Genomic DNA, 26,031 nt, shown 5'->3' on the forward strand with positions numbered 1-26,031 from the left:
TGCCATTTACTTATGATTCTCTCATGATGTGTTTTTAGTAAGAATGCCATTGTATATTTTGGCTGATAATATATAAGCACAATGTTTGGGAGCTTTATTTACAAGCAAAATACAAATACAACTAACACTTGCACAGTAAGTAAAAGTTTATGGAATCTTTTACTATTCGAATTTCTTACTTTTACTTAAAATATGCTTGATAGGAAATTCAGCCAAATAAAGATAAGTAAAATTCTTATGCTTATAATAATGCTTTATGTAGTTGAATTTAAAATGTAATTCAAAACGCGTTTGTGCTTGTTAATTCCGTGTATAAAAAGTTTCTTCGTGACTTTTTGATGGACTAAGATTTTTAACTTCTATAAATATTCTTTTAAGTGCACATTAATTAGCTGTATGTATTGTATACTTCACAACATGCTTCGCAATTAACAGTTTTGCTAGTTAGGCTTTATATAAAAGTATATATATATTTTAAAAAAATATCTTTTTATTTTGAAATTTTGCAAAAGATGAAATTTTGTAATTTAGTCATTGGTTTTACAATGATTTCACAATTTTATTGAATCTTCACTACCTTAGTTTAAGATATTTTTTTTTATTTAATCTACTTTCTGCGAGATTTATTAATAGCGAAAAAAGGAAAATTATTTATATGACTGAAAAAAATATGTCGTAAAAAACATCAAATCTGTAAAAATCCTCATAATGACGACTGTGGTTTGTCTATATTAAAGCATTGCAATAACAATTTAAAGGTTTCTTGATGAATTGCGAATTTTTTATATTCACAGTTTTAAAAATACTCGTTTGTTTTTCAGTATATTGGTTTTTGAAAATTCTACGGATTTATAGACAGAAATAAAGCCATTACATTGCAATCACTCTCTGTATTAAATAATGCGCGAAACAACGTCCACAAAGCGAATTATACAATTCCAAAGGAACATAACGATTTACGAAATTTTCAATCAAACATTCTCTCCTAATATTTTTATTTTGAAAATACATTCTGAGCGATTTTATGAGCCTTTTATTTATTTAATAACATGGTTTTTTTTCAATCTTATTTTTTTTCTTCTAATTTTATATTCTTTCTTCTCTTTTAAAGTATTTCTTTGTGTGTGTATGTTACAGAGAAAACTGAATGCATTAGATGAAGCGGACGAATAAAAATATAGCATAAGCAATGGGTGACAGTATATAATTGGAATACTTGAAATTAAATTTAATTTACCGAAATGTTTAAAGATATTAAAATTAAATTTTATTTCCATTTGCTGAAAATTTTACTGAAAAAAAAAATTACTCTCTTGCACAACAGGCCCATGATGCGAACTGCTTTGAAAATGAAACGGAATTTTTACATAAATTTTAATTTCATTTCTTTTTATTTGAAGAATTTCTTGTTAAACAAACAAAAATCTCAGAATTATTTGAGAAAAACATATTGACTAATGTTTTTATTGCGAAATTCTTCATAGATTTTATATGGACATGGTATGGCTCTTTGATATATTTTTAAAATTTCAAATTAAAGCTTTGCTGATTTTTTTTCTTGCATTTTCATTATATTAGGATATCTAGATATTGAATCATAAAATGTTATATACAGTACAAAATGAATTCAAACAATTTAGTAACATAAAGCTATATCATGGAATGAAGATTGTGAGAAACAGAATGGCTCATCAGAATGCACAGAAAAAAAAACCCGACCATGATGCATGATTAAATATTATTAGAGATTATTAACTTTTTGAATATTTTAAAGTGAGAACTAAATGTGAATTCCCCTGGTATTTAATGAATTGAAAAAAAAATCCTCACTGCAAGCTGGAAGGCAAAGGTTGATTCTTTTACATTTAAGTTACTATTTTCAAATACCTTTCAATCCTTAGACAAAATTGCGCGGAAATGGTTTTCCTGAAACATTCTCGGATATCCCCCAATTAATACCCCCCGGCATAAAATTATGAACCTTGGTGAAAGTCACTTATAACTTGAATGGCGTTCACTAACGTTATGCTAAGTAGTTATAAATTCTAGACTTTAGTGACAATCACAAAGTACAGACCTTTGGTATGAATCTACCATTTTTACTGAATCTATTTTGAGAATACATGTTTTGAATGTCTTTTTAAGAGACCAATTAACGTCAAAATTTGACACGGAACCAAAATTGTAGTCACAGGAACAATATTACGAATTTCATTTATTTTAGTCATTGTATTTATGAATTATCGCATTTATATGACCAGACAGACAGATGATCAACCGTTTGACAGATTTGGTTCAAAACTTGACGCTATTCTCTAATGGAGATGTTAAACGTGTGCTATTTTTATTTACCTAGCTCTTTGTGTTTTGTAATTATTGACTCCATTTCACTTAAACAGCCAAACAAACTTCCTCTGAATAGATGTTGCTCAACATTTAATAGAAATCTATAAATTTGGAGAAAGGACCGTATATGAAATTTCATTTATCTACCACAAAGCGTATTTTAATTATCTTTGTTACAGACAGACAGTTGTAAGGCCAAAAATATTTTTTCTGACACAGAGGGCCCGAAACGAAGTTTCATCAAAATCTTGAATTTGACGATTACAATATTTTCTCTATACTTCATTAACGTTGAAATAAAAGAAAATATTGAAACAACTATAGGTAATGTATGTATTGCTATCGAATAATTTAGTATTTATTGAAAAATAAATAACATCCAAGTACTAGTATTATAAAAATAATATATAAATCTAGGATTGTTACAAAGTTTAAAGCACCAAAAGTTTGTTTTAATTGGAAAGAACTAAAATATTATCTCTGCATTTTAAATATATTTGAAGAAATTAGCTATCGTTTGCAAATATTGTTCTTACAATTAAATGCAAACAAAAAAGTTTTTTGGTAAAAAGTAAGGATTTATCGTTTGGTTTTTCATTTATATTTGAGGAAAAAAATCGTCTGCCTTTCTTTATTAATATTTAAATATTTCAATTATTACTATTAAAAGGTGTAAAATGAAATTTACCATCAGTTTTTTTAAAACATTCTTTTGCACTATTGAATTTATTATCAACTGCATGCCATTGACAAATTTTAAGCTTAATGGCATGGCATTAGCGAAGATAGTCAATAGACTAACATGATATCTTTGCCAATGTTTTTTGGCAATTAATTGTTATTACTCGGTTAATAAATACTTGGGTAAAAGTCATAAAGATTGTCTTTTGTTAATACATTATTTTTTTAATACAGTATATTCTCAGTAATGGGGCAGGCACGCATCAAATGGGGCTTGAAAATCACTTTTTAGCCCCTAGATATTACAGTTATCGAAAAACTTTAAATGCAAAAGTTGTGAGAAGGAGTTCGTATTGAGGCTGTAATTTGGTTAATTAGTTTTGTTTTTCTATATTCAATGTCAGGAAAGTTATAGAGAAATGAAAATTTCAACCCCCATCATTTCCACCCCCTTTGTTCTAGATGATCTATTTACGAATCGATATTATCTTATTCCGAGATTTTTACCTTTCTAACAACATATTCCAAGCCAGTTAACATCCAAGCAAAATTACTTTACTTACTTTGTTCACAAGATAATACGAATAAAGTGTTATATATATATATATATATATATATATATATATATATATATATATATATATATATATATATATATATATATATATATATATATATATATATATATATATATATATATATATATATATATATATATATATATATATATATATATATATATATATATATATTGATAATTTTATTTGAAAGCCCATTTTTAAACAGAACTGTGTGATTTTTTTGTATATCAGTGGTCTACTTCTACAGACTGTACCATCTCTTCTCAAGAACGAAATCAACATTTACGAAATAGTTGATTAACATATCCTATACAAGTACAGCTTTATTATCTGAAAGAGACATTTTTTAAATTTTGTTATTAACAAAAATTATTTCTCACAAACTTAAGAAGCTCACATTAATATGGGAATCGTTGTAATTTAATTGATCATTTGTAAAAAAACTATATATACCGTAGTTGAATGAGTTATATTCAAAAATGCATTTTTCAAAAATCAAAATGAATTTTAAAACCATTCCTCGAACTATTTTAAAGTTTTTTTTTAAATTGTCTAGAACGCGATTTGATAAATAATGTATATTATTTGGGCAATGTGTTGAAAATTTATATGATATAAATAATTGAACATCGATCTTGTACTCAGATATACTTCAATTAGTTTTAAGTAAAAACACATGGTGTCTTTAATTTCTTTCTTTTTTTATGAATAAATATCGTATAAATTTTAAAAATTTATTATATAGATTTTAATTAACGCCACAATAAAAGATTTAATTCATGCAATCAAAAAGCCGACAAAAAATCTTGAAATTACTACTTTTCTTCCAGTAGCAATCTTGGTACGAAATTAAATAGGTAGATAAATTCAAACTTTTCACGGAAAACTTTACCGCGCAGAAGACAATACTGTAGAATTTCTCAAATGTATGAGTCGTTATCTGAAACTTTTCAAGATAAGATAATCACTCAAAAAATAAAAAAGATCATGCGTCGCTAAATGCACGCTTCCAGCAACAATAAGAAAACGAGAAAATTCTTTTATTTGCCTAGGTGTGCTGACGCAGCGAAGCCTTGACCGTTTCATCTCCACGAGCAACTGGCATTTTTACGTGAATGGCGTAAGCAAGGCTGCTGCTGTGAGAGGGAAATTTCAATGACAATGATCCTATTTCTGACTCATCGTACAGGATCGCGCCTTTTACACAGACATATACAAAAAGAACAAGAATTGCGGAACAAGTATTGCATCAGAACAGCAGTAGTTATTCATTTTCAGTTTTATTTCTTGCTCATGTTTATTTTTTGCAAATGGAAAATAACCACCTATTTTGAAATAATTTCTTTATTTTTAGGTCACTATTTTTTTAAAAAAAATTATTTTACTGGCTATTGTATGCCCTTCATGAGTGTATTTTATAATCTAGTAGAGAATAATCGATGCTTTACAAGAGAACTGTTAAAATAAGCGATAAATAAGTGCTACATTAAAACTTGCTTAGTTTTTTTTATGTTTTCTTCTGAGTCAATTAATGAAAAAAAAATATTAACAATGTCGAATTTACTTCTTATTTTTTTAAAAAAAAGCAGAAATTATGTAAAAATCGAGACTGTTTTTTTAAAATATTTTTTAAGAGTTAACAAAAATCTAAATTGTGAAAAGAACTGCAAAATCAGCACACTGAAGTTCGCACATTTCAAAATCATTATTTTACGACATTCATTAATTTTGGATCTTACAAGCATTGTTTTCGGTTAAAGAATAGAAGGACGCGCAAACAAAATTACAAACGTCTAATAAAATATTCAAATATTTGTAATATATTCAAATATTTTCGTAAATATCTCGAAGAAGCTTAAGTCGCTTTTTTCTGGAATAGAGGAGAATGAAGACTTTTGTTTATTAATACAATATAGTTATTATTGCTTACTTGTACTAATTATTTATTTATATTTATTAGTCCCGAAAACGAAAAATAGCGCAAAACAATATGACGTCCTTGCATCCCTTGAGGGCACATTAATTCTAGTGTGGTTCTCCGATTATAGGACTTGCCTATAAGCTTTTGTTGGCTTGAAGCAATGCCTATTTTGAGGCTTCTTTTTTTAATAAACTGTACAATTTAGTCTGGCATTCTAAAAAAATGAAACAAAACAAAAAACTTAATCCACCTGCTAGCGATATATTTTATATTTTATTTTATTACTTTAATGAAAATACATTCGTTTTTTTATTAATTTACCATGACTTAAGAATATGAGGCATTTATTTTCGTATTTTATTTCGTATTTAAACAATGGTTCTGTCTTTATAAATACTATAATAATTAAGTGAACAGAATGAAATATGTAGGGACCTGACCTTTTATATTTGATAAAAAATTAATATTACTCTAATATTTGATAATTCGGAAAATTTATATTTTTTACAAATTTTATTTTTTCAGATTTTTTTAGCATGCGTTTCTGGTATGCTATCAAACATTATTCGCAATGTTGTATAATGTTGTTGAATATTGAAATTATAATGTTTTACAATATTGTTCACTACAATATTGTTGGAGACATAGATAGTAAGCAACCTGGACAGAAAATCACTATTAATTAGTACCCGCATTCTTATTGGAGTAGATGATGTCATTCAATGTGTCCGCGTGCTTTTGAAGATCGAGGATTTCTCTTTTTAGTTATTCATATGTAAGTTTCAGTTTACATACTTTTTATGCGCCATATAAAATCGGCAGTATAAATAATTATTCTTAACGTAGAATTGAATAAAATAATTTTTACTTTCAGTTATTTAATTTCTTCATAATTTTTTATTAGCTTTGGTGTTAAATATTTCATAAGTGTAATTTCATGTGTTAAAGTAAAACTATTCATTGGAAAAAGAGATATCAATTAAACCATGTGATAGATATTTCTAGGAAGTCAATGTTAAAGATGTAGAAACCACAACAAATATCGGGAGCGAATGTTATATGATTGTCTCACGCTATTGTATGCACTTCTGATGTTATTTAAGGACTTTGAGTCATTTTGAAGTTGAGGTTAGGAGATTCATTTGACTTTATGGTAGTCGTGACTATTATTAATACGGATATAAGTCATAAAATTTAATTGTTCTCCTTCCTTTTAGCTATGAATCATTTCATTTAAAAATAATCTTAAAAGGTTAACTGGAAAATCGGTAACTTGCTTTTAATTAATAAACAGTTAATGCTTCATTGCTGATTCCATCATTTAGGCTATTTCCATTTCTTATATTTTCTTCAGGCTATCTTCGAATGGGAGATAAAGGGTTGTTGAGGAATTTTTTTATCGAATGAAATTTTTAGCAGAAATAATTGAATGTGAAAATGTTTATTAATAATGGTCCTTTAATCTATCAATGTATTTATAAGTTATTTGGAAGTTCAATGCGTTTTTGATGGCTATGCAATAATTTAAATATAATGATTTTTTGTAGTTTAAATTATTTTAATTACAGCCGAGCGAAGATTTTAAAAATAATCATTAGTAAAATCTTCCTAAGTTATAGGCGAGTTCAATCAGAGTACTTGTTTAACTCTTGCACACAATTTGCACCTTTGCGTTGTGGTGTGAATTACTAAGAAGTGTTGAAAGATGAGAAGTTGGAATAGCAGTTGCCGGTTTTATATTTTAAAAATGGAATCTTCTTGGTTTTCTTTGCTAATTTTGAACATTAAAGATTCGTTCGTTAAAATCTCACTAATGAAGTTGAAGTAGAAATCTGTATGCTTAGTTCCATCCATCAAAATAGTTGTGTTTCTGAATCATGTTCACTCGGACATAGATTTCGTCCTCACTTTGATAGAAACCTGTAAATTAGATGAAAGTGCCTCACATTAAATTTCATGTGCTAGGTTGTTGCGTTTTTAAATTAATGTGTTCACGAATCGATTTCTGGGCTTATATACCATGAGATTCCGATAGGGATTTCTCTACACGTGTTGACCCAGGCAAGGGAATCATAGGGATCTTTTTAAAAGAATTCGCTTGACTGAAAGTTTTTTATCCCTCCACTCGGAGCGTGTGAAGTGCCGATTTAAGCATTTTTCAAAGCTACTTTTGAATTGATTAAATAGAAAAAGTGGAATGGGATCAGGAAATAAGAGAATATTTTAGAATGAATTTAATATGGGCTGAATTAAGATAAAACTTTGAAAATGAATTAGGATTAAATTATTATTTAAAATATCATTACATATATATATTCACAAAGATAAAAGAAAAAGATTCAAGTAGCCGAGGCGTAAGTTCTAAACAGAATTTTGGAATTAGGTATTATAGTTTTAAGCATAATTAAGTAGTTTTTTTAGGCAGAACTACATAGACTTCAGAAGTTGTACAACGGACTAATTGTAATTATGATTAATTAATTAATTAACTTAATTTGATTTTGTTTCTATTATGCTATTTTAAAATGGTTATTTGTCAAAATGTGCATATTGCAGTTGACGTTTAACTGCATACAATCGATAGCGATGTAGTTGGACCTTCTTATCCAACATAATTCGTTCCGGATTACTACTCGAGATGAAACACTCTCTCAGCGCTGAAACACTCTCAAACGAATTTTTTTTTTAACCTTAGGAAACCATATTAAAGAGAACAATGCGTTCCATTCCCCCAAAAATACTCAAGTAAATTCATAACAATATAATTTATCACTTATAATGAATTCATTTCTTATAAGAGAATTGTCTAAATTGTCTTTAACTGCGATTCCAAATTTGGCAGAAATGAGCTATAGCATTATCGTTAAACGAATTTATACCGCGCTTAGCTACTGTCTTATCAGGGTATAATATAGGATATACGATGGAATAATATCCATCACACAATATACGATGGGATAATATCCTATGCTGTCAACATCTTGCTTATTGCACTAGACAGTTGCTGCACTGCTACATCAATTATTTATTCCTCTCCTGATTAAGCGTCTTCCGCATCTTTTTGCTATGACACAGAATGGAGCTCCATAAGCTCTTCAATAGTTCTGGCTATGTTCTTCCACCAACTCATCATTGTCGTTGTTATGTACCTCTAGCCTTATAATCTTCGTCAGAGATGAAATTTCGTCGATTTGGACAGACGTTTTCTTAAATTCCTAGGAGTTGCGTTCGACAACGCTATCCGACCAAAACTTCTTCCATTTAGATATAAGGGCTCTTTTTAAATAAACGCTTAACACAGACTAATGCAAGCAAATCCAGCATGTAAATGTCACGATGTTTCCTTACTGCTCTTTCTGCAAAACATCGCACGAGTAACTTTTTTGTTATAATTTGTGCTATTCGTTATGCGAGGTGTCCGCTAAGCGAGGTTTGTCTCTTATATGTTTCCTCTAATGTGTAAAACGCCTGCATGCTACAAAATGTTTAGGCATTTTCAAATGAATCTTGAAATATGAAAATTATTTGAATATATGTCATATCTATATAATGGTAAATGGTATATAAGCAAAGTAAGAAAGGCCACCAACAGGTCTTTTTAAAAGACCTGCATTCATAGAAATACAAATATCATTTAAAAAATGTTATAAAAGAGTGCGTTTGAAAATTCTTTATTTAAAATACCTTTATAGGAAAATAAACTTTGTACAGGATAGAGTTTATGCTTTCCTTATTAAAGAAAACATAATAAATTATAAATATTGTTGTGAAATGAGTCGGTAATGTACATCATATTTTGCTCATTGGTCATTTGACTTTCTATAGCAAGCTGAATTTCAAATTTTGCCGGTAACAGACAAACATGCACGTTTCGCGTCACGGAAACTGAATCCAAATCGAGGATAAAAAATGTATTTTTTGCAGTTTTGTCGCCTGAAGATATTTAACAAATTCATGTATTTTTAATATTTAATCTCTCTAAGGAATATTAATTACATAAAAATAAAAAAATATATCTTCAAATATTTTTTAATTAAATAAATAAATTAGATTATTTTAACATTGTTTCCCTGCTTATTTAATTTAAATATTTTTTTATGTGTGAAAAATATTTTTTGTTATTACTTTTCCAATATTTTCTGTTATATTTTTATCGAAAGGCTTATATCGTTTTCATTTCCTTCATCTTTCTCTTTCATAATAACATTTCCGGCTTATTTGATAAATATTGCGTTATTCACAAAGGAACATGCGTGTTTTTTCAATTGTCTGAAATATCACGCAATATGTATCAGGAAATCCATATTGAAATGCACATTGCTATGACATTTGTATTTTTCTACTGAGAACAAATCAGTAAAATTTTTGTGGAATAATATGACGCTGAAGGATTCAATTACAATATGTAGTTTTGCGAATACGTAAAAATATTCGAAAGAACGTAATAAAAAAAATTCGTATTCGTGATTTATTTAGCATTTGTTTGCATATTTTTGTTCAGTATTTATCAGCAAAAAATATTCCACAGATATTTAATATTGAACATTCTTTTAGAACTTTATGTCAAATATGAGCGAAATTCTATTGATTCAAAGACTTACGCATTTTGTCTAAAATAAGCAATTTGAACTAGAAATTAAAATTATTAAAAGGTTCAAATTTTTAATACGAACATTTCCGAACTGGAAAGAGGAAGTCATTATTTCTAGATACTCACTGTTTCGATTAATTATTCTTTAATTGAATAATTCACTATTAAAAAAATTCGACAAAAGGTTCAAAAGACATTTTTCTGCCTATGCAGTCGTAAACCCTACGAAATGAACGGAATTGAATAATACAAAATTCATGTTCAATTCATTTGAAAACATACAAAATTGACACGCTGATCATAAATATGATCACAAAGATGATATATGATCACAATATGATCGCAATCTCAAAGATCTGTAAACTTTATTAATGTATAATATTAATAATACTAGAATATATCTAAAGTGTCTAAAGTTTTATTGGGATTCTTTATATAACAAAAACCTCTTCAGCGTGACTTTCTCAAAAGAATATACTAAGGAATCTCAATTCTACTTCTAACATTAATCCCACAATATAACAGAATTTGCCACCTCTTTTAATGAGATTTCATATTCATTTTAATATATGATTACGTTTATATTCCATGACAATATCGATTTTTAAATATTTTGCAATTAAAAAGTTCCATCTTTTGAAGAGTTGAACAATACTAAGTAATAATTACATCACATTTATTGCAGTAAATTGCAGTATATTTATTGCAGTTTTCTTTCCCTTTTTGAATAACGTTTATAGTAATTTTCTTTCTTTCCTTTTCTACTTCAGGGTGAATTTGGATAATTTTTTTAACGTTCAGTAATTGAGTAATAATTCTGAAAATGATTGAAAAATAGTAATTTTTTTATAGTTTATTTGTCTTCAAAAACAATGCAATCAGCTAACTCAAGAAATTTTTTTTTATTAAAAAAGAATTCATTCCAATTAAGGAGTCCAGATTGTACTAATATTTTTTTCTAAATACAATCAGAACGGAAGTATCTTTGGTTCTTAGATTTAAAGAAGCACATAATATATGAATCCATGACACTTTATGCACTGAATTATTTTCTTCTGCATTTTTTCTCTCTTATCTTATTATACAAAGCCACAAAGCTTTAGTTTCTATTCTTTTTGAACCAGTATTTGATGCTTTTAAAGTTACGCCTTTTTTGCCTTGACTTTTTGAAAACTCCTAATGGTGGATAATTGCTTTTTAACCTATTCCTTTAATTTAAGAAAATAATTCTATTGATTTTAATATACAATTTAGGCAAATATCTGTGATATTGTTTGAGCAACTTTTGAATATAATAAAAAAAAAAACTTCTAACTTTGCCTTCAAATTCTTTAATAGACTTATTACAGTAATTCAAAGCCGAACAAATTTCCCCCATGAAGATTTAAAAATATATTTTGCTTATTACTTTAAAATGGAATAAGAATGACTTGTTAAAATATCTTATTGATAATACCTAAATGTAAACTCTTGTTATCTAATTGTCACAAATTGACGGTTTTTCTAAAAAATGATTCTATAACCCACATTTACATCGTTGCAACATAGCTTGTTTATTTTATGTCCCAAATATTTAAGAAAATTGAATTTACAATAAAGGCCCAGTCTAAAAGGGCACGTGGAACCGTTCTTATTCACATTTAGACCATTCTACCTAGAGCTACTAAACTTGGAACAAATATAGTTTAGAGATAGCAAATGTATATCTTAAGGCCATTTTTTAAAAAAAATTTTGATCAATTAAAAGTTAAGTGAAATTTTGAATATATTACAGCACAAGTAAAACTTCCGAAAATATTATAGCACAAAAATTATTTTCACATTATTTTAAAATAATCTAAAAAAATGTCATTTTATTTGATAACAATTTTATTTCCGTATAATTTTTTTTTCTATTTTTAAAAATATTTTAAGCATATTTTACAATAATATATTTCACTGTTGAAGTGAAGCTCAAATCGTTTTCAATTGCCACTGATAATTCATTCTGGACATTTTTTCCTTTGATGATTAAAAATATGAAGATTCGGCTTCTTTTTCCATCTGAGTATGTTTCAGTATAAGGCTTGCTACTAATAAAATTGTGTTGAAATTGTTGTATTTACAATCAAAGTTTAACTTTAGAATAAAAGAATAAAGGAATAAAGGTTCTCTAATTTCATAAATTTTAAAAATTTCATTTGATACAGAAGCGATAATTTTTTTAAAATTATTATTATTATGAAATTCAAAGTAATTTGATTATTCCGTCAGACCATTCAATCTCTTGCAGGTCTTAAAATTAAATATATAATGGCTTTCTTTTACATTAACTCCGAAGTAGGATTTTCATTTTCGTTTTTATTCCATATTACATGCTCTTTTTAATATGCATACGCTATAATTTGATGTTGACTCATTCCATTAACTTCGTATATTTCATTTTTTTCGAATATCAAAAAGATATTTTAAACAAACGTATCTCATTCTTATCAAATAACAAGATAGAATTTTAAATAAATGCATTCCATGTTAATAGTTTAACAGTCTGAAATACCAGTATTCTAGACGACCAAGCTTTTACCGAAGGTGACTAATTATATACTTATTAATAAATTAATTATTGTAACACAAATAAAGATTTACAATTCCAATTTTTCATCACAGTAACGTTTTACAAGAAACAATTATATCAGGCAGTCATAAGATAAGATCTTAAAATAATAAACTTATATTAATTTCGCAGACAAATAAAACCCCAATGATTCGATGATTTGTTGTTTCTGAGGATTCTTTTACATTCGCTTAATGAAACTTCTCTCTTCATTGCAAAATACGAACATCCGATATTAATTGGAACATTTACTGCAAGCGATTGCTATCTTTCTCATTTCGGAAAGCGGAAGTAAATATTTATTCTGCTTCAGCTATGCATATACATTGTTCTTTTAATGAAGTTACGAGTTGACATTTAATTTAATGGCAATTTATCTTTTATAAACATTTACAATGCTTGTAATGACTAAAAGACAATAAATAATGTGTAGTAACAGAACAAAGAGCATTCGACCAATCATGGGATTTTATCAAATTCGAATAATGAATTTATTCCTTTTCGGTAAATATAAGTACAATGGTTCAAACAATTGAGAGTACACCTTATTTTTACTAGCTTGAATCAATACCACGACATTTAAAGGCCGTTATAAAAGCCAAAAGACATGCAATTAAATATTGACACTTTCTTTCTATGATTATTGTATTCCCAATTTTTTGAGGCAAAAAATTGAGGATTCTGCATATGTTTATTTAAAATGCTTCTGAAACTTTTCAGTTTAGAAGTTTTTCGTTGATTTTTCTTTATTTTTACTTTAAATTAAACCATTTGTTATGTGTAAAAATAAAAACATGTTTGCACTTCTCTGTAATGTGTTATTGATAATGAAAGTCGTATTTATCATGTAAAAATAAGGTGTACTCTTAATAGTTTGAGCCACTGTATATCAATGAATTGAAATGATTAAAGAATGCCTTATTGAAAAATCAGGCTAAAGGTTAAGCACAAAAACAAAATCTGCCCTAGCTTAAGCCATATGGGTAGTACCTAAAGTTGTATGATGAAATTTAAGTCTCCATACCAAAAGATATATTTTTAAAAAAATCTTTCGAAGCATTTGTACGAAATTATATATAATTCTGAGTAAGCAATTTAGGAAAAACATTAAAAATTTTTTAGTATATATATTCTTACTTAAAATTGATCTTTATTCATAAGTTAAGTATATATGTAAAAACACCTTCCTTTTTTTGAGATGCATTATTAGATTAGAGAACTAAAATAATTAATTTAACAAAAGCATCGTATTTATAGGGATATATAAAACAATTTTTTGTAGGGATATATAGAATAATAATTTTGATAGCCAAGCACATGATATTGCACAAAATATTATTGCCAAATTATACAGAAAATTTTATAATATTATATATAATAAATATATAATACAATAGAAATCCCTAGGCTTTTGAAATCTGTACGAAATTACTTCTTTCCTTTTAAAGTTTACCAATTACTCTTTTAAAATGTTTAAAGTCATTTTGTAGCAAAATTTTATATAAAATATTTAATGTTTATAGAATGATTTGTTAAATTCATACTCATTCCGTAGCCATATTAGGTGTATAAAGAGCTGATATTTGTTTTGTTTTGTTTGTTTCCTTTACACCAATCAGCTTTATTTATCAACCTCTCAGAGATAAAGAATCTTCTCTATCATCTAGACAAAAAAATTCATTTTCGAGATTTTTATAATTTTTTTTTTTCATATTTTGGATCGTTTTGAGATCGAAAAAAATTATTTTTGTAATTATGTTATTATTCTAGTTGCATTTGAACACGACAATTGAAACTATCATTAGCTAAAAGGATGAAATTGGGCATATTCTCTGTAAATAAAAAATATATGGTTCTGTTGTATTTTGGGCGGTATGATTGTATAGGAAATCTACTAGTGTGCATGTGAACACGATATCTCAAAACGAAATACCGAAAACAAAATAAAAAAAATGCTCATAGAAAATTTTAACCATAACCTTCAATTTGGTCCATAAAGGGAGATGTAATAAACCAACCTGAATATTATTTATTCTTACATTGATAAAACATCAGTCGCGTTAGTTACAGATAAAACAGTCACTTTCAATTAAAAAAAAAAAACTTTCTGAGTTACTTGACGTAAAAACACAAATTGGGATTTTCACATCTCATAATGTCGAAGGTAAACGGAGCGGGGATAATTTTAAACTTTGCCATAGCGTTACAGATGGTTGTGAACGATTATATATCATAATATGAAATTCTAATTTCAGTTCATTACATATCTCACTTTCTTTTATTGCATTTCTTAGATTTAACATTGTTTAATCTTTATTCATTCTTTCTTTAGAATGATTTCTTCACGAATTTTCATTGGATGGTGCATTATTTTGTGTGTGAGCATTTCCGTGAGTTTCAGCTCCTACTGGGAGGTAAGAATATGAATTTGAAATTTCATGTTTGATTTCAAAAAAATTAACTGAGAAATTTTTATAAAAGTTATTTATTATATATATGCAGAAGCAGACTCAAGCAAAGTTATAAGGGAATTTAAGCGACCCTAATTAATTATTAAATTTCTAATTCCTTATTATGACTCTGAAATAATTTTTAAAAATAATTCTTTTGAAATAAAGACATAGTTGAATTACCTGAATAAAAACTAGACTCATATTTTATTTGTGAAATTTAAGAATTCTTTGTAGGTGCTCAAATAACTTAATAATATTGTTATGATATTTGTACTTTAATGTGGATATTGAAGGATGGCAGAAAGATATACAATATCGAGACTTTTGATTTAATACAAAGCAGATGAGTTTAATTTTAATTTAAAAATTATTAAACTATTTCTACGGCTAATATATTATATTTCTGTACATTTAACACTAAGTACAGCATTTAACATTTAACTTTTCTTTTATAATTTACTTATTTAATTTTTAAATTTCATTGTTGCTTATAATTTTTCTTTTTCTTAAAATTTTTAGAATAAAATAGGAGGAGACAAAGACAAGTCCTGTATTACTAATGCCGACTGCTCCGAAAATGAATGCTGCACCTTCGAAGCTGTACCCACACTTGATGATACTACAGATATAATATGTAAGTATTAAATAACAAGATATGTGACTTTTACATAGCACATTACTTCTTCCTTTGTAATTTTTCGCATAGGTTTGAAATAGTTCGCATTTTCAACTATTTACTCGAATTTTTGATAGATACGTTGCGCCATCTATTGTGCAAATTTCTAAATAAAATTTCTAAATCGTAAAATGAATTTATATGAGTTACTATTATGAAATCTTTGCTAAAATGCATTCATTGCACTATATTATTTACACATGAAATTTAAATACGCAGTCATTCAATATTGTCAGTTATCTTTAAGGATTTTGAAGAATAATTTAAAAGCATTTGTTAATATTTTTAAAAGATACTGTTTATTTAGATTTAGAATGTTATAAAAATTTTATTCGTGAAAATGAATATAAAGTATTAGGAAACATTTGGTATAAAATTTCAAATAAAATAAGTTTATAGGTTTCTTAAGGTGCTTAATGCACTGTATAGATGATTTATTGTATGAATATATATTTTTGTATTCAAGATTTAATAGGAAATAATTTTTATTGGTACAAACTGGATATACATACAAGATGTCCCAACTGTCATTTAATTAGAAGTTACAGTAATGATTTTCTGAACGTATTTATTCTGGAAAATAAGGCATATATTTTATTCATTTTTTTTTATTATCAGAAGAGCGCAATTTGAAAATGTCGGATTCGATATAGTACTTTATTTCTGAAAGTGAAGCTATACTCAAATAAAATTTATTCCATTTATGTGTCTTTACCTGCTATGTTCTTTGATTATTCTTCAGATATTCATTTTCAATTTAATGAGAAAAATAAAAGGAGTAAGAAGGAAAGTAGGAAAAATGTAGCTTCTAATTCATCATCTAAGTGAGGCATTTTTTTTCTCTCCTTCATGACGAAAAATATTTAAACACCGTATAAAAATAAATGTATATAAACTCTGATAAAGTTGGACCACAAAATGTTCAAACTTCTATACAGATTTCCCACCTTCATTGAGAAACCAATACTATTTTCAAAGTCATTATTATATGGCTAAACGAAGACAGTTCCAACTGGGAAGTTGCGTTAAATGATATAAAAATAATACGGTTTTTATCTTGCTTCCACCCATAAATGTATTTTTTTTATAAAAACTATAAAATCTAAATTTTTATGTTGCTTGCCCCTCAATAGTAATGTTTAGTAAAATACTTTTGATCCACTGACGTTTAAAACGAACAACACTCCATTTGCTGCTTCAAAACCGACCGAGTTATGAAGCTTTAAGTATCGTTTTTTAGATGATTTTAGACAACTTTAACGATTGCTTCAAGGAAGATTAGTCGATCAATGATCGTTGTTCCTCTGGGATGGTCTTTTATTGTTTTAAAATAATAAAATTCAATGTCTCAGAACTTAGTCAATTATGGTAATAGAAAAGTGGAGCTGTCGTTAAAATTTAAGTTTAATTGCGCCCATGGAAATAAATTCTTTGTATACATTATACAGCATTATTGGGATAAAAGATGTCTTATTTAGAAGTAGTAATATTCTTTCATATCAAGTAATCTAAAATTAAAAAAAATCATTGATGCATATTTTCTACCATTTCCGTAATTTTGTCTTCCATATTATTCATGTCACTCGACATGAAGTTTTATTTTTCATAATGATTGTCGTTACACGAGACGATATATTGTTTACGATTTAAACTTTTTATTTTTAATGATTCGCTATTTTTTATTTGATTTTTTTAAAAAAAATTAATAAATATTTTTAGTTCTGAAGTTTGCTTTCTCTCTCTATATAGAATAGTTGCAAAGTAGATTTTTATTCCTTCCATCTTATTTGATGCTAAACATTTTTTAAATTTATTTTTCAGAATGAAGGCGGTCTTTTTATTAAATTTCATTTAATAAGTTTTATGTTGGAAAATATTTTCTCACCAACTATAAACACTTACTTTTTTAAAAATTTGTTTCTCAAGCTAATTGAATGAATGCTGTTTTTTTATTTCCTTTAATAAGTTGTATCTTGGAAAATATTTTCTCTCTAGCTATAAACAGTTACTTGTTATGGTGACATAACTGACTTTTACTCTTTGATTTACTTTCTAAATACAGATTTTTATTGACTTTTAATGAAATTTATTATGTATACTCTTTTTAAATGATATTTTTTTGTGGGTTCTTAAAAACTCATTGAAGCCTACAACTATGAATTAGTTTTTAAAGCAACAACTCGCCAAATGTGGAATGAGTTTTACAACTACGACTTATAATGATTATCTTGATGCTTTATGTTTTTGGTTTGAAAGCAGGATAAAGTATTTAGCATAGAAAGAATTTCAGTTATCGTTAAATTCATATTTTTCAGTCTGCTTGAACAGCAAAAGCGAAATGTTTAATAATTATTCATTTTCTATTAATAGTTTAATAGTCTGGGAAGAAATATTCCAATCGAATAATTCCATGAATAAAGATTAATATATAGTACAGAAATATTTTATAATTGAGTTATTTAAAAATATTTTAGAAAGCTTAGAGTCTTCGTCCCAAATTTGACTTTCTTTCAAAGGCCTTCAATAAAAAACAAACTATAAAAAAGGTATACCCTTTTATATTCATAATAAATGATGCATTAATTAGATAGAGTCTGATGCAAAAGTTTATGAATAACTCAAAAGTTTTGCAAATTGCAAGAGTTCTAACCTAAAATCATAGACTTTTATGAAATTTTGATATTTTTCAAAGCTTAGAAAACGCATAACTTTACAATGGCTCCGTATTGCACATATACTTTTGTTCCTTCCCTATGTATAAATTATATGTATGCCTCTTTCGGATTAATACTTTAATTAGTATTTTAGTTATTGTGTCTGAAAAAGGATTTTTTTTTTGAAAAAAATCACATTTTGAGAAAAATGGTTTTAAAGTTTTCATTTTTAATCATCTATGTAATAAAAAAGATTTTTCTTCAAAACTTCGCAGATTAATGCTTATTTCTTCTTTTTCGTGAAATGTATTCATTTTTGAAATTTTCGTTTATGGATATTTTTTTTTTGTCTTTTCCCCCATTCTACTGAATATGAATTGTGATCTGCTGTGCAGCTGTTATGACTCATTTCTATATTTCTTCTGTTTCATAGCTTGAAAATATAGTTGATTAACCCCGATATACTGTTATCAAATAATATTTGCCATAAGTATGATTTAAACATTTCCCACTCGTTTATTGTCAGAGATTGCAGAATCAGTAAAATCCATGATACTTTAGTGATTCAGGATTATCTAAACTTGCGACACTGCTACCAAGAACAAAGAAATTCATTCTGAAAATATTCCAAAATAATATATTGTATATGGAAAAAGAAATGAAATAGCAAAGGTCAACAACTTTTAAATTACTTAAATAAAAAAATGAAAAAAAGATTTAACTATTCTTTGCATTTTCATCTTCAGTATTTAAAATTTATTAAAATGTCTCATATCACTTCTCATGCCATAAAATCTCTCATGTAATTTGTAATTATTATTGATATAAAATAAAAATGTATTCGAGAAAGTAAAAGAATATGTCTTCATATAAAATATCAAAATAAATTCGCGATTTTTGATCAAAAGTGGGTTTTTAATTTAGGCGGATACATTATTAAAGACTTTTTTTTGAGGAAACAAAGGCTGAAATTCAAATTACTTATTAGTTTCAATTTCTCTCGATTAACTTCTATATTTCATTGTAAATTATAACTCAATTTCATAATAAATTCTCTTATTTTATAGACATTTCTAAGAAATAATCCAAAATGAATTTAATTATACATTTTAACATTATTTTGTATTAATATTAATTTAGAAGGACCAGAGAGAAAATTAGGATTAATGGCGAATTAAAATTAAAACCTTTCAGATAAACAAGCTTCTCTGTATGTAAACATCATAATTATTAATCTCGATTTTCATTTCATAAAATGATTTTTGTATCAAAATAGATACATTTTTTAGGTTTTCTAATTACAGTTATACTATATGCCCTGCATCTGATTTCTGATTTTCAATACTATTTTATTGCTTTATTAAATCTAATCTTTTTGTTTTTACTTATGTATTTTATAGTAATTAATTGCTAAACTGCTATAAAGCAATAAATTCGGTAGATATGTAAATGTCATTTCTTCAGTTGTCATTAATTTAAAAATAAATAAATCATAGTTTCTCAACGAAGAATTCCTCTTTAAAATTTAAACATATATGAAAAAAACAAAACAAATTTCGCATGCAAAATAATTTAAATTCTATTATTGAAAAAGTATTTCTTTACAAAATGCCAGTTTACAATGCGTGGATATAATTTTTAACCATCTACCTTTTCAGTATTCTTTAAAAATTTAAAAAGAATATTTACAATAAATATACCACGAAAAGTAATTAAGCCGTTACCGAGAATGAATATACATAGCAACCGAAATATCGTCTGCTGCTTGAAATATCGGCTATTGGATATTTTATTCTATTTTGTAACGAAGTACATTTACACCAATAAGTATTTTTTATGCCGCGGAATTTAATCTTACAGAATCCAATAGAAAACTAAAAACTGCACCAACAAAACTTTTTGAAGTAATAATAGCAAATATCTTTCTTGAAAAGGCTGTATATTGATTCTTAAAGTAATGCAGCAGAGAATTTAAAAATGTGGCAAAATATTGTGTGTCTGGCAAGCGAATTTTCTACATCTTTTGCTTATTTCGGAAGCAGAAAATTAAATGAAATTCTTGTTCTTTTTAGTTGCAAATTCTTACATTGTTTTCATTCAAAGAATAACTTTCACTATTTCTGATATTTCGAAATTAAAACTTTTTTTTTGTGTAGGAAGAAATATTAGAGTATATATAAAATTTTTTGTTACAATTTCTCCGGTAAAAAGTCAATAAAAAGATAAAATAAAATATATTAAAAAACTTTTATAAATTAATAAGAATTCTTTTATTAAAATGAACAAGATTTTGCTAGTGTTATTGAGAGAAGCGGCTAAAAGCGAATTTTATATTATTGACAGTTGCTATTATTGATACTTTCAAAATATAACTGAAATTTGATTTATCTCATACAATCACACGTAAAAAAAGTTATTTATGTTTTTTTAATTTTTTTTTTGCTACTTTTAATTAACTTTTGTTTAAAATTCTAAGCAGTTAGGACGAAAAAGATGGACGATGAAATAGTTTTCTTTTATGTAAGTTTTAAAGATTGGTTTCAAGGATTTCATTAGAATTCGTGAAAGGATAAGAACAATAATGAATATTTATCTATAGGCGATAGACTGTGAGTAATTTTGCGGGTATTTGACCTGTAAATTGCGAGGCTAATAGAAGTTCATTAAAAAATCTTTCAGTATTAAAATTTATGTTCATGATGTAGTATATAACAATTGCAAATGTAATTAAAATTCTTATCGTTGGTGTTGCGTCAAGGTCATTTAAGTCCGCATGCAATAATTAGCGTTTTCTTCACTTGCTTCACGCTTTCCTGAAAGCTCCGGATTATAAGAGTAAAACCGTTGTAGTGTTGTAGATTGCCCAAAATCTACTAAATTTGCAAAAATGACAATTTTTTTTATAAAATTAATTGAAATTAGATTACGAATCATCTATGATTAGACGAAATGTTTAGCAGAATGTTCTTGATTAGGCTAGTTTATAAGAATATGCTTAAGAACAGAATATACAAGAACATTATATTTTTTGCATAAATAGCTTGTGTTTAATTCAATGACATAGAATTAACAAAAAATATTAATAATAACAATCAAGCATATTCATACATACATTGATATAATGATTAATGTTCAATATTTCGAAAATGGTTGTTAATATTTCTTGAGCATTTATATATCTTTCAAAATTTGATAAGAATTTTGGTTGTTATTTAAATCTTACCCAATAGTATTAAAGAGAAAAAAAAAACATTATTGTAATTTTTTCTTTAAAATTTATTCTAATATAATTTAAAAGAAAGCACTTATTTCAAGATAGGATTCTAGCGCATAGAATACAAAACTTGATTCTTACCTTTTTAAGAAGATTTCTTTATAATTCTTTGTGTTTCGGCACGTGATCTTTATGTTTCTTTTGCCTCTTATGAAAAATTCAATATAATATTTCGTAAGGAAATAAAGAAGAAATCAAAGATTTTTTTTTAAGAAGGACTTGACACTACGTTCTCGCTTGTTCTCTTGATAGAGAAATATTAAGATGGATAGGATCTCCTTGACCTGTTTCATATCCTTGAAAAGTTCATGTTAACCTGTTAACCTCCGGATATTGACCCACTTCACCTGATGCACCGTTTTCCCCCGCTTCATGGTATGCTATGAATTTCTTTTAAGTAGTGGAAAAATGAAAAAGTGTTCCCTTCGAGATTCTCTTAAATTCCTTCAAATAAGAAGGGTTCCAAAATTTGCAATAAAATTTATTAAATATATTTGCACACATGCTTTCAAATGGCATCCATAAAATTACTACAATTACTTTTTACACTTATGAATAGTTACTTGCTGCTTTTCAGTTTCATGATTTTTATATTATTAGAGATTAATTTCTGAAACATTTATTCGAAATTTTCTTTCACTTTTCCGTACAGTTTTAAAATAAAATCATAAGGAATGCTCTCCTCAAAGCTTTCTCTAATAAAGGTGTTATTCTAGAAAACACCTTAAATGACATTGACGTGCAATAATTTCGAAATATTAACTTTTGGCGTGAATTAAGCATTTTTACTGAATCTACCGTATAATCTTTGTCTAATTATATGATGATTAATCCCTGGCAGGCAGTTAATAGTATTCAAAATCGAATTTTTCTCTTAAATGCGTTTTCCCCAACCGATTAAAATAAACAAAAAAAAAAAAAAATGACACAGAACTACAATTGTAGTCACAGAAATAACATACCAAACTTAATATATTTACGTCATTATGTTTTTGAATTATCGAGCTTACGTGTTTCTAAAAGACAATAAACGGTCTAACCCTTTTTTGGGTTTGGCTCCAAATTTGAAAGGTGGTAGATAATAGATGTTAATCCTGCGTATCTAATTTTATATATGTAGCTCCTTCCGTTTTGTAGTTATCGTATTAAATTATATTCGAACATCAGCTTAGTTTAGATTTACTTTAGATATATTAACGTCCTGTTTAAAGCAACACTAGGGCTATTTTGGGACGGACCTCGTAATTTTGAATCGCGGTCAGATGACGAGGACGACACCTGAGCTGGCACCCCCTCTCCTCGAACATCAGAACAGACATTCCTGTTAGAAGAATTTTCTCAAAATTTGATAGAAATCTACAAATTTGGTATAAAAACCATATATCAAATTTGGTATTAAAGACCGTATATCAAATTTCATCGTCTTGTTCAATGCATTTTTGAGTTATCTTTGTCATAGACAGACAGACGGACATGTTTCAAAAATGTGTTTTTAGAACTCAGGAAGGTTTAAAATGTGGAGATTCGTCAAAATCTCGAGTTCGAAATTTTTGACGATTACTATACTTTCTCTATACTATGTATACAAGAAAGTAAAAATGTATCAAATCAATTACACTAATTTGTTTACCTCTCTGAATTCTACGGTTTTAAAAAACTGATTTAGTATTTTATACACGATTGTTTGTAGACGAATAAATTGAAGTATTTAATATTTTCATTTGTCAGTAGTTACGTTTATGTAAATTAACTGAATGATTAGAAACAGATAAAATAAATATTCTTTGTTTTGCTTAGTATAATCATTTTATTCGATGAGAAAGATATCGCTCATATTTAATCTTGGTATAAATATCTTAGTATATGTGGAACATTTTTTGTGAAGCTTTAGAAGATTACAACAAAGAAAACTGAATGCACAGTAGCTTTCTGGTTGACGAATCGAATCAAAAATTTCACACAGATCTTTCATTTGTGTATAAAAAATAATTAAATTTTAAAAGCATTAATAATCTGAATTTGTCATATGTATACTTCAAGCATTTTATATAGCTGTTAATAAAGTATTTGTTAATATGAATCTACTGGTGAAATGGCCTTTTTTTAAACTTTTGACTCATTATCAACGTGAATTGTCTCGAATTGCACATCCATTTCTTAATGTTTAGTACTATGCAATTTCTTTTATAAGAGGGGAACACAGAAAATGAATATTTAAATTACTTAGAATTTATAACTGATTGCATAATTTTCAGACCTGGAAATTTAATAATGCAATCAAATAATTTGCCGATACAAGTTAAGTACTAGTTTGAATTGTTTATAGCAATTATCAGCATTATATGAAATTTGCTTCCGGCGACGTGGAGATTTAAAATACGTGAAACAGTAAAAGTTTTATCATTGAATCGGATGGAGTGATAAATGTATTTAAGAATCTCTGGAATATCTTCACAGTGAACGCCATGCATTGGTAATAATCATATAATTACAGCCGATACAAGTTAAGTACTGGTTTAAAATGTTTAAAGCATTTCAATGCAATTACCAGCATTATGTGAAATTTGCTATTGTCCCTATGTAAAAATTTAAAATACCTAAAATAGTAAAAGTTCTATAACTGAACTGGTGGTAAGGTTTGGGTTTTGAAACTGGAGGGTTTCAAGTTCGAGACCGATTCCACCGAAGAGCCGTCGTGTAAGAGGGTCAGCTGCATGTTAAATCCGTCCGGGCCAAACATCCTCCCACTGGTGTGATGTGGTGTGGCGAGGGCGGGATGCCAGCTCATGCGTCATCCTTTTCATCTGACTGTGGTTCAAAATTACGAGGTTCGTTCCAAAATAACCCTTGTGTTGCTTTAAAACGGGACTTGAATATAACTAAACCAAAATGAATGAACCGGATGGTGAAATCTATTTCTTCAAAAATATTCTGAACTAGCTTGGTTTCTGATATCTGATAGAACATCATGAATCGGCTCCTTCTTTGGAATCAAATCATAATAACAGCAATATAAAATAATCCCCAATCTTAGAGAAGGGAAAAAAAGCAACCCTAATATTGGCTGCTATAGAACCTTTTCAAATCTTAAATAATAGATCTTAACCATTTGCAGAAAAAACGTTTCTGCTTCAAAGAATCTGCAACTTTCACATAGCGGAAATATGTCGTACACGGTACTGGTGACCACATCAAAAGGTCATTAAGATTTTTATGCACTATACATATTATTTCAGATGTAATGATCAAATTCTCATATTATTTCAGTTATAATTATCAAGTTCTCATATTAGTTCAGATGTTATCTTTATTAAATTTCCAATCCTTCCAACTTCCTTGATTACTTACATTTCAAAAGAGGATTAAAGAAAGCTTTCAAATATTTTTTTAGGGAAATGCAAGCCTCTTGGAGGACTAAAAGATCTTTGTCATAGTCTGGGAAACGTGCACTGTCCATGCCAACCCGGCCTACGATGTATAGCCAAAGCTGTGTGGTTCTTCGGTTCTGGAATGTGTGGAGAAAAATCCAAATTGTGATTTCAGCACCATAATAAAACAATCTAGAACAAAAAGTATTTAAAAAAAAGAAACAGAAGCAGTATTCATATTCTTCAAATCAAGGAGAAAATAACTATCTGTCTTTCTGGGACGAAAAAGTGTTGTATGAGTAAATCACGAAGCAGAAACAACGAACTTTCTAACAGTGCTTTTGTAAATTTGTAATCTCACGAATATTTTTGTGGCATTATAAATAAAATATAAGATATCTAGTGGGACATTTATTTTACCTAATATAAGAAAATATTTCGCTTTTGATGTAATAAGAACGTACTAAAAAGTTATTAAATAACGTAGGAAACACACGATTGTCTGAATTTTTATGTTCTAGTCTACTAGAAGGTAAGTGACATAAATGAATTACGAAAATTTGACACTTTATTCAAAATAATGGAAATTTAACCAAAACTGTCCGAGAAGAAAAGAATGTCAAATAAACATAACTCAAGAATTTTTTTTGTTCATTTGCTATTTTTATAAATTTAAAATTTTTCTTCTAAATCTTTTCCAGATCTTCTTTTTACGTAAAAATAACAATCTAATAATTTCTTAATAGCTAAAATAACGTAAAAAAAACAAACAACAACAACAACAACAAAAAACAAAACAAAAACAGAATTAGTATAGTATTTTTTTTCTTAGCAATCAGAGAAAAAGTAAACAATCGTTTAAGATTATAATAGCGAAATGAGTAATAAATGTG

The 26,031-nt window shown here is 27.3% G+C and overlaps 1 protein-coding gene across 5 annotated transcripts; it reads left to right on the forward strand.

Moving 5' to 3' along the window:
* Positions 1 to 25,528, forward strand: LOC129966566 (uncharacterized). 5 transcript variants are annotated; one of them, XM_056081017.1, is made up of 6 exons: positions 5 to 135; positions 4,661 to 4,868; positions 6,055 to 6,304; positions 15,046 to 15,127; positions 15,686 to 15,800; positions 25,162 to 25,528. In XM_056081017.1, the coding sequence occupies exons 3-6, from the start codon at positions 6,252 to 6,254 to the stop codon at positions 25,305 to 25,307; spliced, it is 396 nt and encodes a 131-aa protein (XP_055936992.1). In that variant the 5' UTR covers positions 5 to 135; positions 4,661 to 4,868; positions 6,055 to 6,251; the 3' UTR covers positions 25,308 to 25,528. The 5 variants fall into 5 exon arrangements, with proteins under 5 accessions (XP_055936996.1, XP_055936992.1, XP_055936993.1 ...); XM_056081018.1 differs by having other exon boundaries at positions 4,661 to 4,849; XM_056081016.1 differs by lacking the exon at positions 6,055 to 6,304 and having other exon boundaries at positions 4,661 to 4,849.
* Positions 25,529 to 26,031: the final 503 nt, after the last annotated feature.

The sequence above is a fragment of the Argiope bruennichi genome, chromosome 4, assembly GCF_947563725.1.
Source record: "Argiope bruennichi chromosome 4, qqArgBrue1.1, whole genome shotgun sequence".
Lineage (NCBI taxonomy): Eukaryota > Metazoa > Arthropoda > Arachnida > Araneae > Araneidae > Argiope > Argiope bruennichi.

Coding starts and splice junctions, on each gene's coding strand:
- LOC129966566 (XM_056081016.1), top strand. CDS start 4,764: ATGACAATGATCCTATTTCTGACTCATCGTACAGGATCGCGCCTTTTA. Junction 15,128..15,685: donor GTTTCAGCTCCTACTGGGAG/GTAAGAATATGA, acceptor TAAAATTTTTAG/AATAAAATAGGAGGAGACAA. Junction 15,801..25,161: donor TGATACTACAGATATAATAT/GTAAGTATTAAA, acceptor ATATTTTTTTAG/GGAAATGCAAGCCTCTTGGA.